General features: G+C 40.8%; 2 protein-coding genes across 4 annotated transcripts in view; both read left to right on the forward strand.

Moving 5' to 3' along the window:
* RAB27A (RAB27A, member RAS oncogene family) overlaps positions 1 to 4,838 on the forward strand; it is a 30,958-nt gene extending 26,120 nt beyond the window's left edge. For all 3 annotated transcript variants that reach the window (XM_084213843.1, XM_084213842.1, XM_084213841.1), the window contains 2 exons: positions 162 to 285; positions 2,485 to 4,838. In XM_084213843.1, coding sequence (XP_084069969.1) covers positions 162 to 285; positions 2,485 to 2,683 — 323 coding nt within the window. In that variant the 3' untranslated portion in view covers positions 2,684 to 4,838. The remainder of the gene's footprint in view (positions 1 to 161; positions 286 to 2,484) is intronic.
* Positions 4,839 to 8,083: 3,245 nt separating this feature from the next.
* RSL24D1 (ribosomal L24 domain containing 1) lies at positions 8,084 to 14,624 on the forward strand. Its single transcript, XM_084213678.1, has 6 exons — positions 8,084 to 8,201; positions 10,030 to 10,143; positions 11,708 to 11,780; positions 12,500 to 12,563; positions 13,024 to 13,109; positions 14,218 to 14,624. The coding sequence occupies exons 1-6, from the start codon at positions 8,121 to 8,123 to the stop codon at positions 14,289 to 14,291; spliced, it is 492 nt and encodes a 163-aa protein (XP_084069804.1). The 5' UTR covers positions 8,084 to 8,120; the 3' UTR covers positions 14,292 to 14,624.
* Positions 14,625 to 16,349: the final 1,725 nt, after the last annotated feature.

The following is a 16,349-nucleotide window of genomic DNA, read 5'->3' on the forward strand; positions in this document are numbered from 1 at the left end:
TGGGTTTTTCACTGGGTATGTGGAAGCCCACCTGTTCTCTGACTCCTCAGGGCCAGTGGAGAAGTGCTGTGAGCCAGCAGAGCAAGCTTGGTTTGTGGTAGTGTTCCTAGGGAGTGTGTGTGACAGTGACTTGTGACCCCTCTTCATGTTGGTGCTGCCAGGTCAGCTACAAATGCATGCGTACTGTGAAAACCCAGACATTGTGTTATGTGGAAACAAGAGTGACCTGGAGGACCAAAGGATGGTGAAGGAAGAAGATGCTAAGGAACTTGCAGAAAAATATGGGTAAGTAACTTTCTTCCAATTATTGCTGTGTTTAGAGCAGAATGAGATATTTTCTGTAATGCTTTTTTCTGTATACTGAAAGTTACTGTGAGAATAAGCATTTTAGAATGCTTAACTGCTTGGTATGATATCTTTTTTTTTCTGTCTGAGATTAATATTTTCTTCATTGCTTAAAAATAAGTACTTAGTATTGCAGTAATCTTGCACAGGAGATTGGGTAATCTTCTTTGCTTGGCAGTAAACAGTGTAAATTTTCACAAATTTTCTGGAAAAGAGAGAATTTAGAGAGGCAGGTAAACAATGGGTCACTTCTTTGCTCTTACCTGTGCTGAGGCATCTGCCCTCTCACAGGCTCCCAGGGAGTCTGAAAACTGAGTCAGACCAGTAGGAAGGCAGGGTAGCCTTGCCCTTCCCCTTCCTGCCAGGCACGGGTCGTGTGCTTCTGAAGGAAGTATGCGAAATCTTTGTTCCTATCAGATATTAACTTGTACTTTTATACTCCCTTAACTCTTTCATGGGGCTTATCTTTGGATTGCCTTTGCATTTCACTGAGAATCAGAAACACATTTGTGAAGGAAATCATCTGATGGATTTGTTGTGTTTTAATTCACATAGTGGAACAGTTTTCTAGCACATGAACTGGACTTCTTCTCAAATAAAAGCTAAGTTAAATGATATGCTCCAACCACTAATCCACCTTTGTCTGGAGCGATAGAGTAGACCTGCTCCAAAGTAAAGCCCACAGGACAGCAATAGTGGGAACACTGGCTCCTCAGTGCAAGCTGCCTTGTTCTGCAGGTATTCTGCTGTGTCATGATGTTTATTAGGCACAAATTAGTTTGCCTTGGCCTTAAAGAATCATTAGAGGCAAATCAGAAGCAATCTGTCTATGAGAGAGCAATGGTTTAGTGCAGTAATACCTTCTTACTTTTTCCTTCTGTGAAAATGCTTGCTTGAAGTCAGGTCCATGTCACACAGACAACAGCAAGTGCATGTGGTACTTTAACCAGCTGTTAGTGAAGGAGCAAGACGTTTTAAACAGCAGCAGATAGCTGTGACCATATCTTAAATCTCTTTGCATGTGACTTCTGAAAAGGATTTATGTAGTATTTATCTTTGTGGCTGAAAATTTAATTTAGCAGCTTAATTTAGGAAAGTGAGCTAAAAGCCGAGGTTGTGGGTCACATCCAATCTGTAGGCAGTTATAAAGTTCTCTGCCCTGTAGAGGTGAGACAGGACAGCTGCTAGGAGTCACTTTTTCGTGAGAGGAGGCAAGATAAATCCTGCTGCAGTGAACAGTCTTCTGCTAACTAAGGTGTGAGATAGTGAATGTCCCCTTCTGTGGAAGGGCCTCATATGGATATGTGATGTATTTGAAACAGATTGCAAGAGACCTGCACAGACAGAGCAAGACACTTTTGGCCACTCATTGGGTCTTGCAAGTTAAGTAAGAAATACTTAAAATTCTGAAGTGAGGGTATCAGTTTCCTGGGCAATAACACAAATGCAGCCACTGTAGCACCACGCTATGGGGAGCACTAAGTACAGAAGGCAATGGCCTGCGGATCCACAGTGGAACATCCTGACCCACAACAGTGAAGAAACAAGCAATGTACTTTAGAAACCAAGGTGCCAGAAACTTTTCTTAACAAAGACCTAGGTGTTCTGAGCACTGAGATTTCTTCTTTTATGTAAGAAAGTTTAGAATTGTGGCGTCAATAAAAGAAAGTCACCTTCTGCAGAGATGGGTCCCACCACACTGTGAGTCTTTAGTGCCTTGCCTGCAGAGGAATGGCTGTAGCAGCATTCCTTCTCCTGCAATTACTTTATATGTCCTTGTGTACACAAGTATTCTCCTCACTGATTTCTATGCACATCAGCTCTGGAGTAACTGCATCTCTTGCAGGGAACGGAGTTTAAAAAAACAGACCTCAGGAGCACAACTCTGGGAAATCATGCTGACAAGTGCCTCTGTAAACTGTGGACTCCATTAACGTTTGCCCTTCTGCCCTACCTCCAGTCAGCCATTGCATTAATTTCTTTTGCATTTCAGAGCACTGAGCACTTCGTGTCTCTCTGCTATGGAGTAGTAGTGACATCTTAGTTTGAGTTCTAAGTATATGGCAGTAATACTGTATTTTTTTTTCTTCTGTGAGTGATAACTGTATGATGTAAGGTTATATTTTTTGTCTCCTGCAGAATCCCATATTTTGAAACCAGTGCAGCAAATGGGAATAATGTAAGCAAAGCCATTGAAACTCTGCTTGACCTCATTATGAAGCGCATGGAACGATGTGTGGATAAATCCTGGATCCCTGAAGGGGTGGTGCGCTCTAATGGGCACAGCTCTACAGAACAACTGAATGAGGAGCAAGAAAAAGGCAGATGTGGCTGTTAGCCCAGTTACAATTAACTTAAATGTGTATGATACAGTACAGTTGCAGCTTACCTGTTTAACTTTGGGACAAATCGCTTTGTGTAGTTATTTAATGAGCTATATTAATTCTTTATATGGATTTTTGTTTGCTTTCTTTCAAACAATGTTAATCTCCACTTGTAAGGTATGCAGTTTATTAGCTTTGGGACAGAGGTTTAATTTGGTTTAGCTGGATGTTCCTCTAATTCTCTGCTTAGGAGGAAAGGGGTCGAAAGGAATTTTCATTACCAAATTCAGAAACATGTCTCTGTGGGCAGCCAGAAAAGGTAGGCTTCTAAGTTGAAGGGTTTGCAGTTGCCCTTGGCAGTCTCCATTAACTACACAGAGTAGGCATTTAGATTAAATATTAGATTAGATATTGTGACAGCTGTTGGTGTCTCCTAACAGCAAGATAACCAACTTGCTTCTTGGTTTTAAACAGAAACATTTAATCATTTCACCATTTAATAACAATCTTAAAGAGCACATCCTGTGTTTTCCACAAAAGTCTGAGAGTGGTTTTTCCTTGCTCTCCTAATCCATCAGTTTTCAGTGATGAAAACCAAAGGGAAGCACTTCAGTACAGAATAAAAAGATCCAGAGAAGCACAGGGGTGTGCACACTTTGGGGCATGTCATGTAATTGAACATGTAAACTACAACTGTACTATATGAAATACATCCAATGCAGCCTATGAGACCTCCTGACATCATATGAATTTCTAGAACATGCATGTATGTAAATTTATAAGTAAATGGCAAAACTGTGCATCTGTTATGTTTTTTTCATACTGCTACTCATGTTTTAACAGGAATGTAGGGCAACCTAGATGTCAGGAAAATTTCATCAGAGTTGGTGCTTTGCACTGAATTTGTTTTGCCAAACACAGATTGAGACTGTTTCTTCAAATTTGGATTGAGAAATGAATGATTATTGTCTTCTGGTGAGATGCAACTAAGATACTAGTCCTGTAGATCAGTATTTCTATGAATTTATAATGCTCATTTTATTCTGCCAACCTTTGTGTCCTGAACATCTTGGTTATCATATAGTAATTTATGGCTTGTTCATTTCCTTTAGATTGTATTTTAAAAAGAATGTAGTTACTTTTCTGTCCCCCCCAACTATGGATCACATAAATGTAATTTTTGGTGTCAGTGGATCATGTTACTCTAACCATTTTTATTTATTCATGTGACCTAGGAAACAATCAGTATTTTTTGGGCTTTTGCCCAGACTGATTTATAAGATGTGCCTACCAAACTGTTTTCTACCCTGGCAGAGGTTGTATAATTGTAAGGTATTGCCAATTAAAATCATAACATGCCAAATTGAGTCTTGTTACAGACCTTCCAGAGCAGCTTGTTTACAGAACTCCAAAGCTATTGCTTCTTTAGAAATTATGTATTTATTTATTTAAATATTCTAACTACTGCAATTTCAGGCAAGTATTGATACCAGTTATGGAGCATAACAAAATTTTTGAAGGAAGGACCAAAAATGTTTCTAGAATAGGATCTAAGGAAAAAAAAATATTTGATGTAGCTTCTGGTTATATTAATTAATACAGGAGTAAGTGTTTAAACTTGGTTCTTAAAATATTTTACACCGTAATGCATTGTTCTTTAACAAACACAATGTGTAAATATTAGATTTTTATCACAGCCTACACAGACTATTTTAAAAGTGCAATATAATTTGACTGCTCTGGGGCTAGGACAGAGGTAAAAGAAATTTATATGAGTATAGGGTTTTGTTTTTTTCTACTCCACTTCTAAAATGCTTGTAGACCGGAGTTACTGTAGTTTAATTCAGAGTGCCTTTTGAAGTTACCATCATGTTTCTGACCAGTAGAGTAAGAAACTCTAGTGTAAGACACAATACATTTCAATGTACTTCAGTGTCTGAATTTCTTTTAATGTAACTCTTTGGTTTTCAGAGGGTTGCAGTGGAACTTTGTCATGCATTAACTTGAAATGGGAGTTTTTGTGCTTATAGCTCCATCCAGTTCCTGAAAACTTTAAGGATTATTGCAACCAGCTATTGAGCTAAGTGACTACTGAAATAGTGTAAAAATATTTCCTTTTGAATACTTATGTTTAAATTGGATATTAAATATTAAATACTGAAACGGTCATATTTGTGTCATGCCTCTATTATTTGTAACTATTTGCAAAGAGGATCTACATAAAATTGCTTTGATGTCAGCCTTTGAAATGTGCCATAAGATTTATCTGTTTGAATTGCTCTGTGACAAAACTTTTGTTCCCTTTTAAACTCCCATGAGAAATCATAGTAAATGTTTCTTGACAGTAAATTACACTGGTCTTACTAGACTGGTACTGGTTTTAAGAAACAAAGAAACAAGAATTCTTAGGTGATGTGAAACTTATTTCAAGAAAAGTTGTTTCCATTGAGTGGTAGATGGAGACATTGATCTGTAATTGAACAAAGTTTTGGAAAGTGTTTCCATTAAGATGGATAGTCCCAGGATTTCTTAGAATAATATAAAATAGTTAAACATTCCTGACATGAACTTTGCCAGCGCTGTTGAACTGAATTGTAACATTTCCTCTTGTCTCTGTTCAATGTCAGCCCCTGTCCTGTGCTGTCCCGTGTGTTGTGAGGATTCTTTGTTAGAATGTGTCCAAGGTCTGTGCTGTGGTTGAGGTACTTGGTGACCCTCTCTTGCACTGAGCAAACCAGTCAGACAGGAGCCTGGTGAATGCTGGGTGATGCCAGGAGGAGCCAGACCCAGAGAGGACAATGGAAACATCAGTTCTGTGTTCATGAGACATTCTGAATGCTGCTCATCTGAGCGTGTCACGTGCTCGGAGCAAAGGGAATCAAGCAATACATTTTGTCAACTTTATTGCTTCTACAAAGGTAAGGAGCCTGATTTTTCAGAGTAATTGCTTCCATCGAGAGCAGTGTCTATTACCAGGTAGGTTATAATGTGCTAGAGGACATTGCTGCTATTCAGAGGTTCCTTGACAGGCAAGAGAATGAGCTGTACTAAACCTCATTCAATTTAAAAAGGGCAAGTGTCACTGGCTATTCCCCATGGGCTGCAATAACTCTATGCAGTAGTGCTAGCTGAAAAAACATTTTTCAGATAAGGGAATGAGCATTCTGGTCCAAAGCAGGTTGACCAAAACACAGAAGTGTGCTGCTGTGGCAGAGAAGGCCAGCTGTATCCAGGGCTGCACTGGTAAAATGAAGGCGGCGCTTTGGAAAAATCAGTCTTTCCTTATCTTCAGTAATTGTAAGATTGACTGGAGTTCTGTACCCTCTTCTGGACACCTCAGTAGAAGAAAGACGTTGACACATGGAGTGAGTCCAGCAGATGCCACCAAGATCAGAAGGCTGGAGCACAAGGGGTAGGAAGAGACAAACCAGAGTTTGCTTAGCTTTAAGCTAAGGGAGACCTTTCTGCTGTCTTGATCTCTAATGGGTGGAGCCAGACCCATCTCAGAGGGCACAGGGAAAGAGGCAAGAGAGAAATGTTCTCTAGAAAACTAAGATTAAATAGTAGGAAAATATTGCTACCATACAGGTGGCCAGAAATTGGAACAGAAGCTCAGGAAGATTATGGAGTCTGTCCTTGAAGACACTAAAAACTAAACTGGATATGGCCTTGAGCCTGGTATTAATTTGTTCTGCTTTGAGCAGGGGTTTGCTCTAGATGACCCCTAGATGTGTCTTCCACCCAACATGATCATATGTCTCTTATCCTACAAGTGCATTTTCTCGACAGTTGTTCATTCTTTCACGTGACTGTATGACAGTTATTTTACTTCTATTAGGAAGCTTCTACAAGCATGTAAATATTTGCAGATCAGAGCTTTGTTATGAGTTTAAGGTAGTGAGTTGGGATTTCTGGTGAAACAGTTCTTGCTGTAGTTGTCTGTGTCAAGAACAAAGAAACCACTTGGTTTGCAGCAAAATCTCTTCTTCCAGTGAGGCTGTTTTTCACCTGGATACGTAATTCCATCTGTGAATAACTATTAATGGAGTAGAAGAACATATTTGTTTTTTATAATTAATCTGGATTCTGTCACCAGCAACCTTCAACCTATAATGCCTTTTAGTCAGGAACAAGCACTTCAAATCTACAGCATAATGGCCTGTAGAGGAGATTAGTGCTTTGATGTGAAAAAAAAGAGCTGGGAGTGATAATTTTATGGTAAATGCTTGTACTATCACTGTGCACTCACATCCTGTCTGCTGGATGTATTGGTGGCAGTCTGTAATTCAAAGTGTTTAAACTGTAGAAGCCACCAAACACTTCACCACACAGTGCTCCTGGAAAAGTGAAATAAATACAGCCCATGGGAAAAAAATGGCATAGGCAGGAAACTCACAGTAATCAAAATGAAAAAGGAGAACAGCCCGGGACCTAAGCAAACTTGTTTACTATTTGTTTTTTTCCTGTAGCTGTAAACTTGTCCTCATAGCTTCCCTGATAAAACTAGACTCTGTGTGTGTCTTTAGCATCTCCTAGCCCGGGTTGCCATCCTCTTTCCCAGCCTCAGAGCCCTCGCTGGGTGCAGTGAGAGCCATTAACAGCCCGGCCACTCCTGTGCTCCAGCCCCACTCCCCGGCAGCAGACGGGGCTGAGGGCTGCTTTTCTGAAAGACTGGAGACAGCCTCTGTGCTGATAAGGTGACTCCACTCTGCTAAAACAAGTTTTCTTTCTTCCTCTGATATTTCTTAATACAGCAGCAAGCTGACTGCCTTTCTCTTGTTGTTCTAGAAAGCAAAAACTGCTTTAGAAGCACATGCAATTCAACACATGGATTTTTCACCAGATACTCAGGGAGTTAATTTCTTCTAAATGGAGAGGCAGGAATTGTGGTGGTAAAGACTTATGTGGTGAGGAGGATTTCAGACTCGGAGCTGGGACAGCATCCTACAGTTGAAGAATAGAGAGAAGACCTCCAATGCCAAACAATTTGGATGGTACAGGGCCTAGTATTTAGGTCCTTTCACAATAAACAGGTAACTCTAGGAGAGAGAACAGAAGGAGTAATAGGCACCTACCTGTATGATGTGCAGAACCATTGGTTTTAGACAGGACTTCAAATTTTGCTTAGATTTTGGATTTTACAGATATGAAAACAGCACAGAAAGTGTTGCCTGAATTTTACAGTAAATCAACTGTAGATTTAAAAATCTATGTCTAACTCCCTTTCTTTTCCTTGGGTTACTCTGTCTATCCTTTCGTCCGTATCGATTCGCTAATTTCCCGCCCTTGGAACGCAGTATTTCCTTTGTAACAGAAGCCAGGGCTCCGGGCCCGTGTGGGCCGGCGGCGGGGCCGGCAGGGGGCGCTGCGGCAGCTCTGCGGGAGCCGGGCCCGCCCCGCGCCGCCGCCTCCGGTCAGCTGGGCCGCACTTCCGCCCGGGCCGCCGCCGCCATGCGCATCGAGAAGTGCTACTTCTGCTCGGGGCCCATCTACCCGGGGCACGGCGTCATGTTCGTGCGCAACGACTGCAAGGTACCGACCGCCCGACCGGCACCGCCCTCCCCGCAGTGCTCGCGGCCGCTCTCTGCGCTCTCTGCGCTCTGCCTGCGCCGGCGGGCCCCGGCAGGGCTCGGTGTCACCGGCCGCGCCTCACGTGGGGCACTCACAGCCGTAGCCCCTGTCCCGGGCCGGGGCCGCTGCTGGCGGCCGGCACCGGGCCTTGCCGGGGTACGTACGCACCGCCCGCGTGTGTGGGCAGGCGGGAGCCCGAGATGAGCGCAGCTGGTCGGAGCACGGTGCTGAGAACACCGAGGTTGTGCGTTCGATCCCTGTACGGGCCATTTGCTTCAGAGCCGGAGTCAGGAATCCTCGTTGCCCGTGGGTCCGTTCCAACTCTGACTATTCAGTCAGTCTGCGAAATTCCTGTCTTGCTGATACTCAAATATTAGGACTAGGAGCGTGTAGTAATTTGGCAGGTGCTGTGGCCGTCGGCAGGAGCGGTGGCTGAATGATTAGTTTTTACTTTTTAGTAAGAAATAATACACTTCGCAGAGCAACACAGAATGCTCACTCTTTAATTTTCAGACGTTGGCTCCAGGTGGCAGCAGGCTGAGCTCTGGGCAGCGCGGGTTGCAGAGTGCGCGGGCGGAGCCGTGGCTGCGGGCTCCGCTGTGCCCCCCGGCTGAGGCTGTCGGAGCGGCACGGCCGCGGCACTGCGGGCTCTGCGCCGGCCTGACAGCTCTGTACACAGTGCTGTGTATCGCCTCTGCCGCGCTCCGGGTCGGTGCTGCGGGGCGTCCGGCGTGCAGCGAAGCTTGCGCACATCGCTTCCTGCCCGGGCCCGGCGCGGGAGGGATCGCGGGCTGAGTCACAGCGCGGGGGCCTGACACGGGCTGTGTGCGCGCCGCGGCCACGGGGGGTGCTCTAAAAACATCACTTGGGAACACAGCATCTGTGAAAAGGCAAAACACCGTGGCAGGTGTGCCTGAGGTGAGGTGAAAAACCGTGGTAGAAGAGTGTAAAAATAAAAATAGCTATTCGAAGATGATTGCCGTAATTAAAAGTTTCATATTTTCTATTAATTTTTTTTTAGAATTTCTATTAAATTTTAGAATTTAGATTTTTTTTAGTTTTTTTTTTAGAATTGACTATAAGATGGGAAGGAGGATATGGCTGTAGAAAAATAGGGTTTTCAAAACCTCATGAATAACATGTAATTCTGACTGGTTTCAGGTGAAGAGTCTCTAGTATTCCACAGAATATGTAGAAAAATAGGGAAAAAAGAAAAAAGGCCAATTAAAAGGTTTTGTCATATGCTTTAACAGCTTTCAGTAATTTCAGTCCAGGACTTAACTAATGCGCTTAGGATTCCTGAACGGTACTCTTTGGGGCTCAAAGCTGCATCCCAGAAAACAGACGTTTTTGTGTGTGTGTTGCATTCAGTATGAGAGGTGTGAGGATTTTTTTGTTGTTCTCAGGATGGTACTGTATCTAAGAAGTGCTGGCAGCTGTAGAAAATCGTTTATTCATACTACAGGTTTGGCTTTATGGTTATTTTTGCAGATGATAATTCTCAAAACTCAGGTGTATTTTATGTATAATCAGCTTAATTGTAAGTACTTGTGCTTAACCCTGGCAGCTGTGAAATTGACTTTATAATGAAAAAAACAATATTAGTGCTTGAAATTGTTTTTGTTAATAGCTGTATTTTCTATAAAAATACTGGCATTTGGAAGCTGAATATAATTTGTAATGAGCAGTATGGTTAGAGTAACCTCAGTGTTTGATATCACGCTTGCAGTGGGGCACAAATAACATGACTTGACTAAGATTTTTCTTCTTTATCACCCCCTTCTTTAAGATATTTAGATTCTGCAAATCAAAATGCCACAGAAACTTTAAAAAGAAGCGCAATCCCAGAAAGATGAGATGGACTAAAGCATTCCGTAAAGCAGCTGGCAAAGAACTGACAGTGGTAAGAAGCTGAGCTGGTTCCCCCTTTACATTAGCACACTGAAATGGCTCTTCCTGGAGCTGGGCTGGGTGCCTTGAAGGATTGTAATTTAATGAAATGAGCTGGGGAGAAGAGGGATTGTGGAAGAGACTGTGAGAGTTTCTTGAGAGTGAGCTGTTCATTCAGCTTGATTAAAACCTGGATCTTCCAGTTTTGGGATGGAAGCCAGTGTATCAGGTGTCTGTTCTGGGAACACGTGGTGGCTCCCAAGTCCAAGGTATTTTTTCCCATCAATAAATCCTCTACACTCTGTATGTGTGCAATTGGTAGTCGTGTTTCTGCACAAATAATCTGAGTTACCAGGTACCTGAGAAAGTCTCTCTATGTAGACCCTTAAAATACTTACCTGTGAAGTTTCTTTAAAGCTTACAATGTGTAGGAAAAGTCTTTGCATAGATAGGAGTGTTTCAAAAACAGCATGAGATCTCAAATGCAATTTCGAAACAAAGTTGCTTCAGTGGTAAAAGTATTAAACATTCATATTTGGTGGGACAGTCCTTAAATAATTCAAGAATTATTGTGACTTAATTACCTATGTTTTTACAGAATATTAAAAATTTAGTAAGCATTTTGATACTGTGATTTCCTGCCTTTTGTGGATCTTTCAAGGGAAAGAATGTGGTTTTATTTTTTAATGTGACTCTGAAAAGCCATGGTTAATTAGCATCTTCAGTAATTGTGTTTCTTGCTTTTGGGTTGTTTCTGGCTATGTTGAATTACCTTTTTGAAAATAACTGAATTTAAAATTACTTTATACATGTCTAAATAGATGACAATATGTTCCAAATTTGAGGTACATAATGTATTTTAAGAATAAAGCCAATATATGAGCTTAGTTCTGTGTAACTCAGCTTTATCACAACAAAAAACAACCTTTTGGCAGGGAGAAGTCCTCAGATAAAACTGATAGAAAGCTAAGTGTGCCTGGCAAAAAAAAAGATCATGAAACTGTTTTTTCATCTTCAGCTCATGGGAATGAGGGGGCACAGTTGGGGGGATGGCAGCTGTCCCAAGTGCCAGAGGTATTGACTGAAATATTTCACGATTTCAAATTAGACCGTTTCAGTATTCTTAAAATAAAATGGTGGTTGGGGTATTTTTTAAAAACCATTTCAAAATTACAAGCTGTTGAGTAGAGCTTATTTGTCCTGTAATAAATGCTTTCAAATCTACAGGTTTTCAATTTCACCTTCCACCTGTCTAGTCTGCTCTGTATTTCCTATTCTACATGGGTTTTCTCTGTTCCTTTTGTCTTGCTAAATAGAAAATAGCTGAGGGTGATGTTGTGGTAAATAGTTTTCTTCAGACAAATCACCGTGGCTCCTGACACTTTGAGGTCAAACACTCGACTCGATTTCCTTCTCATATTTCTCTCTAATGATCTTTCAAGTCTAGGAACTGAGCTTCTCAAAGGGGGGAAAAGAATCCCATAAAATATTTAGTTCTGTGGGTGACTGCTACAGTAAGAATGTATTGATCTAAAAATGCTTCTGCATAAGTTTATATTTACTTTTTCTTGATACAGGATAATTCATTTGAATTTGAAAAACGTAGGAATGAACCAGTGAAATACCAGAGAGAGTTGTGGAACAAGACTGGTGAGTCATTATAGGAAAAAATAAATAAATTTTTTACTTATCATGAATGTGTTTTCAAAAGACTTCTTAGAGTATTAACAGCTTGTAGTGATTGTATTTGAAATTACTGAAATCATGACCAAATTCTTACTGTGTGGAGGAGGTTTGAGTTGTAAACAGGTGTGGGGTTTCACTTGATGTTTCTTTTCAGAAACTGGTTTGAAAATGAGGACCAGAAATCCTTTATTAGTCTTCAAAACCCCTTAATGGTTTTCCAGCTTTTTAAGAGGCTCCCAATGTAAGCCTTTTACATGATGCAGTTGTTTCTGTGTTTGTGCTCATGCCACTTCAGTTTGCTTCATAGAATCAATTGTCATAAAATAGGAGAACTGCTTATATTCTTATACTGCTTATGTGAATGAATGCCACAAAGGAGAAAGTGGTAACTTGCATCTTTTTTCAAGTAGAGTCTCTTTTGCAGTGATGGTTAACTGTAGACATTATGTGTAGGCACAAAAGTGGAAACATAAGTTGTAAAATACAAGTTATCAGAGTTGCTACACAGAACATTCCATTATCCTGCTCTTGGGAGAAGCAATAGTTTCCTCTACATAGTTCAAGAGTTACCTCTGGTATTTAGGTATTATGGAAGTACTGTTAAGAGCTGCTTTACAAAAATAGCATGGATTTTCTGCTGCAGGGATTTAAGCACATTTGAAACAACTTCTGCTTTATTTCAGTGGATGCAATGAAGAGAGTGGAAGAAATAAAACAAAAACGCCAGGCCAGATTTATTATGAACAGGTGAGAATTATCTGTGTGATGGGAACCTCTTGCCTGTGTGAGTTAGACAACCTTTCCAGAAATGGGATGATCCAGTTTTAAAGAGTAATTTGCTTTGTATATACACAGTCATCCAAGTGATGGGATAAAATACACTGGGTGGGCTCTACCCTGTGTTATTGGCTGTCCAAGGAAATGCAGCTTTTGGACACTCAAGGATAACTGTAATGTAGTACTTGTTTGGATACAGAGTCTTAAATTTTAACAAAATTCTGATAGGAGTTGGTACAGTGCTGCATTTTTTGTGGCTTTGTATCCAGTATTTTTTAAAATTGGTTTTCAAATACTTTTTACCTTTATTTTTTCATAATCATAGTTATTTACAGCCTGTACATACCTTTAGTGAGAGATATCATGCATTAAAATGAAAGCGTACATCTCCTCTTTGAAGGTGATTAAATGTAATTTTCCCCTTTCCCAGATTGAAGAAGAGCAAAGAGTTGCAGAAGGCAGAAGACATCAAAGAAGTCAAACAGAATATCCACCTTCTTCGTGCTCCCCATGCAGGTAAGAACTTGATTTACTGGTTTGCCTACACAGTTTTAGGATGAGTGACTCATTCCACAGATCAATAATCCTGTACATTTGTCTTACAATTAATTTGTCTGTTGAATATGGAGAGTAGTTCTTGCCAGTAAATATAAGTGGTGTCTTAGTTCTGAATCAGATATCCTTTTTATTTATCTAGTGCTGCATTCATCCTTTCTCTTTAAATTGCGCTCAGTACCTACTGCTGCATGAACTGCATGTTTGTTATCCAATGCATTTATCTAAGTCTTCCCATTGACCTGGTTAGTTGAACTCAACAGACTCTACCACTGAATGATATAAAATACAGCAGTTCAACTTTGCTGCTTGAATTTGTCAGTCAGTTGTGTAGAACTTACATGAAAATACTGTCCCTTCAGTGAAGTCACATTTAAAATAAATTGTTTACTTTTAAAAATACACTTAATGAAGTACAGTAATGAAGACAAGTTAAAAACATTTCCATTAGCTCTTGTTTTATAAAAATTACCAGTGATTTTGTTTCTTCATTATAAGATATTAATTAGAAGCCTGATGCACAGCACTGTGTGGTCCATGTGTTGGTCAAACCAGCTGCCTTCTTTGTATTCTGCAATTCTGACTGGGCAGAGAGCAGAAGAAAATTTAAGTCTTGGATTTTTCTTTTTCCTTGTTTTTCTTTTTGGTCATCTTATTGAGAGTTAGCATTCTTGCTGTCCAGCACAGCATTCAGGAGGGCTTTAAATGTTAATTTGAAAACTAGGGGAGAAGGCCATTGATCTTTAATAAGTAATGAATTTTTGTAGTCCTTTGCAAGGTTCTGCCAGGTATTGGCAGCTGTATCAGTTTGTCATAGCAGATGAAAACACAGGTTTGACTGCATTTTAGATTTTGCATAAAAACAGCATCAGCTTTTCTGCTAAAACAAGTTTAAGAGGTGATGGAGGTTAGCAGTAAATACCTTTGAGCTTGATGGATTTGCTCATAAACAACTCTTCAAGCAATATATTTAGGCTGTTTCACCTGGAATAGATGTGTATATTCTTCAAAGAAAAACAGTTATTTGGGTTTAGAGAAACATGTTGAATTTGATTTGTTCTTTTTGAAGGTACACCAAAACAGCTGGAGGACAAAATGGTGCAGAAGCTACAAGAGGATGTGCCTATGGAAGAAGACTGTTAAAGAGCTTTTATTTGCTATTTATGTCTCTTCAGCAGTTAACAGTTCCTTACTGCCTCACCTGACATCATTCAGAAATGTGCTTACAGTGGAAGAAAAGTACATTTTAATGAATAGCGGTCATTTACAATTTGAATTATTTTTTTAAATGAAAAATAATAGGATAGATACTACTTTGGGCAGTACTTAAAATTCTACAATTTGAGAAAACCTTGTCAGCAGGATGGAGAATGAGGCTTTATTGTTTGAGATACCATGTACTCCTTGGAAACTCACACTTCTTCGGGGTAACTTTTCCAAGTTCATGCAAATAATTAAATAATAAAAGATGATGGTCCTGAGCTTTTTAAACTTTGTCTGTTGTTCTTCCATAGTGGTAAAAGCAGATAAGAATCTATTTTAATGATTACAGTGTGGGGGAGGATGTATTAATTTTCATCAGTCCGGTGTGGTCCAGACATATTTTCATTCTTGCCTTGGGGAAGATTTTTCAATTTGAAGAATATAGTGTTTGTTTTACTTCCTTTTTAAGTCAGCCACCTCAGGACTCCATTGCAGTTGACACCCGGCAAACCTAACACTGATGCAGGACTTAGGTTTGGAAAACAGTAATGGTGACATCACCTAGTCTGGAGTTGGCCCTGCTGTCATCCTCACCCACCAAAATTCAAATCTAATGTCTAATCAGGCAGATGGAAATGCTCAATAAATCACACTTGAGACTGTTTTTACCTGACTTTTTACCTGCTTGCAGCACCTGGTGAGAAGGTGCCCTTGTGATTTTTTTTTTAAATTTAATTGCTGTGGTGTCCTGTTCTCTTGTCTGTCAACTGGAGCACAGGGTGAGGTGGGAAGAGCTGCAGCTGAACAACATGGGGCCGGTGGTCATTCTGCACATCTCTGCACAACCCACTGCATGCAGAGACCTTCATGGGGAGCTGCTGAGCTGCAGAGGAGCGGTGGCTTTCTTTTAGGAGGCTCACTGTCCAACCACATTTCTAATAAAAATTGTTATTCAAGACATTTTGGTGAAGACCTATTTTCTTTGCTTGCTTAAGATAAAAATTTCTTTAGATTTTGCATTTTGTTTACAAGACTTACAGAGAAAATGTCCAGCTGAGCAGTATCCTAGTGGTCATGGATAAATACTGCCAAACAGGAGGCAGGAAATGCATTCCTCTTTCCGTGTGAACAGCTCTGGATCAGACAGTGGCTCGCCAGAGGAGTTTGGGGATAGGCAAACTGGAAGCCCTCATCTGTGTGTGGGGCTGAGCTGTGCCCAGTCCCTGGGGAGGCAGGAGCTGCCAGTGTTCCCCCAGAGCAAGCTGGAGAGAGAGGGCATTTTGTGAGCAGCACATTGTTATTCAGGAGAAATCCTGGTTTAGTGTCATACATCCAAATCACCGGTCCTGTCTGTGCCAAGATCCAGTAGGAGCAGAGCGCAGGGTGCCTATGAGAACAGACAAGACAAATGATGATGATGGTGTGTGAATATTTAATCAGAAGAATTATTTATGAAAAACTGGTAGTGCTAAATTCCATTATACTGTCTGTCTTCTTGGAATTTACCAGGTCTAACAAACGATTGCTGTTTTGTGTTTGTACCTTATGCAGTCAGGAGCCTTTCTTCAAAACAAGCTGATAGGCTCGATCAGAACAAATGTGATAGTCAAAACCAATTTTTAACAAATGCTTTTTAGTTTCAGTTGCTGTCATCTTTACGTACAAAACAAAACCAGATGTATAGTTGTTTTCTTTCTTTTTTCAGACTACAGAAGTTGGAAATGTGTATTTTAATAGTGATTTAGTAAGCGGCTTTTCCTCTTATTTCCTCTTTTCAATTTTTAATCCATCTCTTAGTGATTTTGAGTTAACGCTGGTTTTTCTTTGAGGGGTCAGGCCTCATGCTAACACGTTTTGGCTGCTCCCTCAGTTCCTTGTGCCCAGGGCCCTGAGCAGGGGTTCCAGCCCTGCCCTGGGTCCCCAGAATGCCCTTTATGTCCCTCACCAAGTCCCCCTGTGGTTTCGGTGTGTGACTGTCCCTGTCCCCGTCCCTGTCCC

The sequence above is a fragment of the Fringilla coelebs genome, assembly GCF_963513975.1.
Source record: "Fringilla coelebs genome assembly, chromosome: 12".
Classification (NCBI taxonomy): Eukaryota; Metazoa; Chordata; class Aves; order Passeriformes; family Fringillidae; genus Fringilla; species Fringilla coelebs.

Coding starts and splice junctions, on each gene's coding strand:
- RSL24D1 (XM_084213678.1), top strand. CDS start 8,121: ATGCGCATCGAGAAGTGCTACTTCTGCTCGGGGCCCATCTACCCGGGG. Junction 10,144..11,707: donor CTGGCAAAGAACTGACAGTG/GTAAGAAGCTGA, acceptor TTCTTGATACAG/GATAATTCATTTGAATTTGA. Junction 11,781..12,499: donor AGAGTTGTGGAACAAGACTG/GTGAGTCATTAT, acceptor GCTTTATTTCAG/TGGATGCAATGAAGAGAGTG.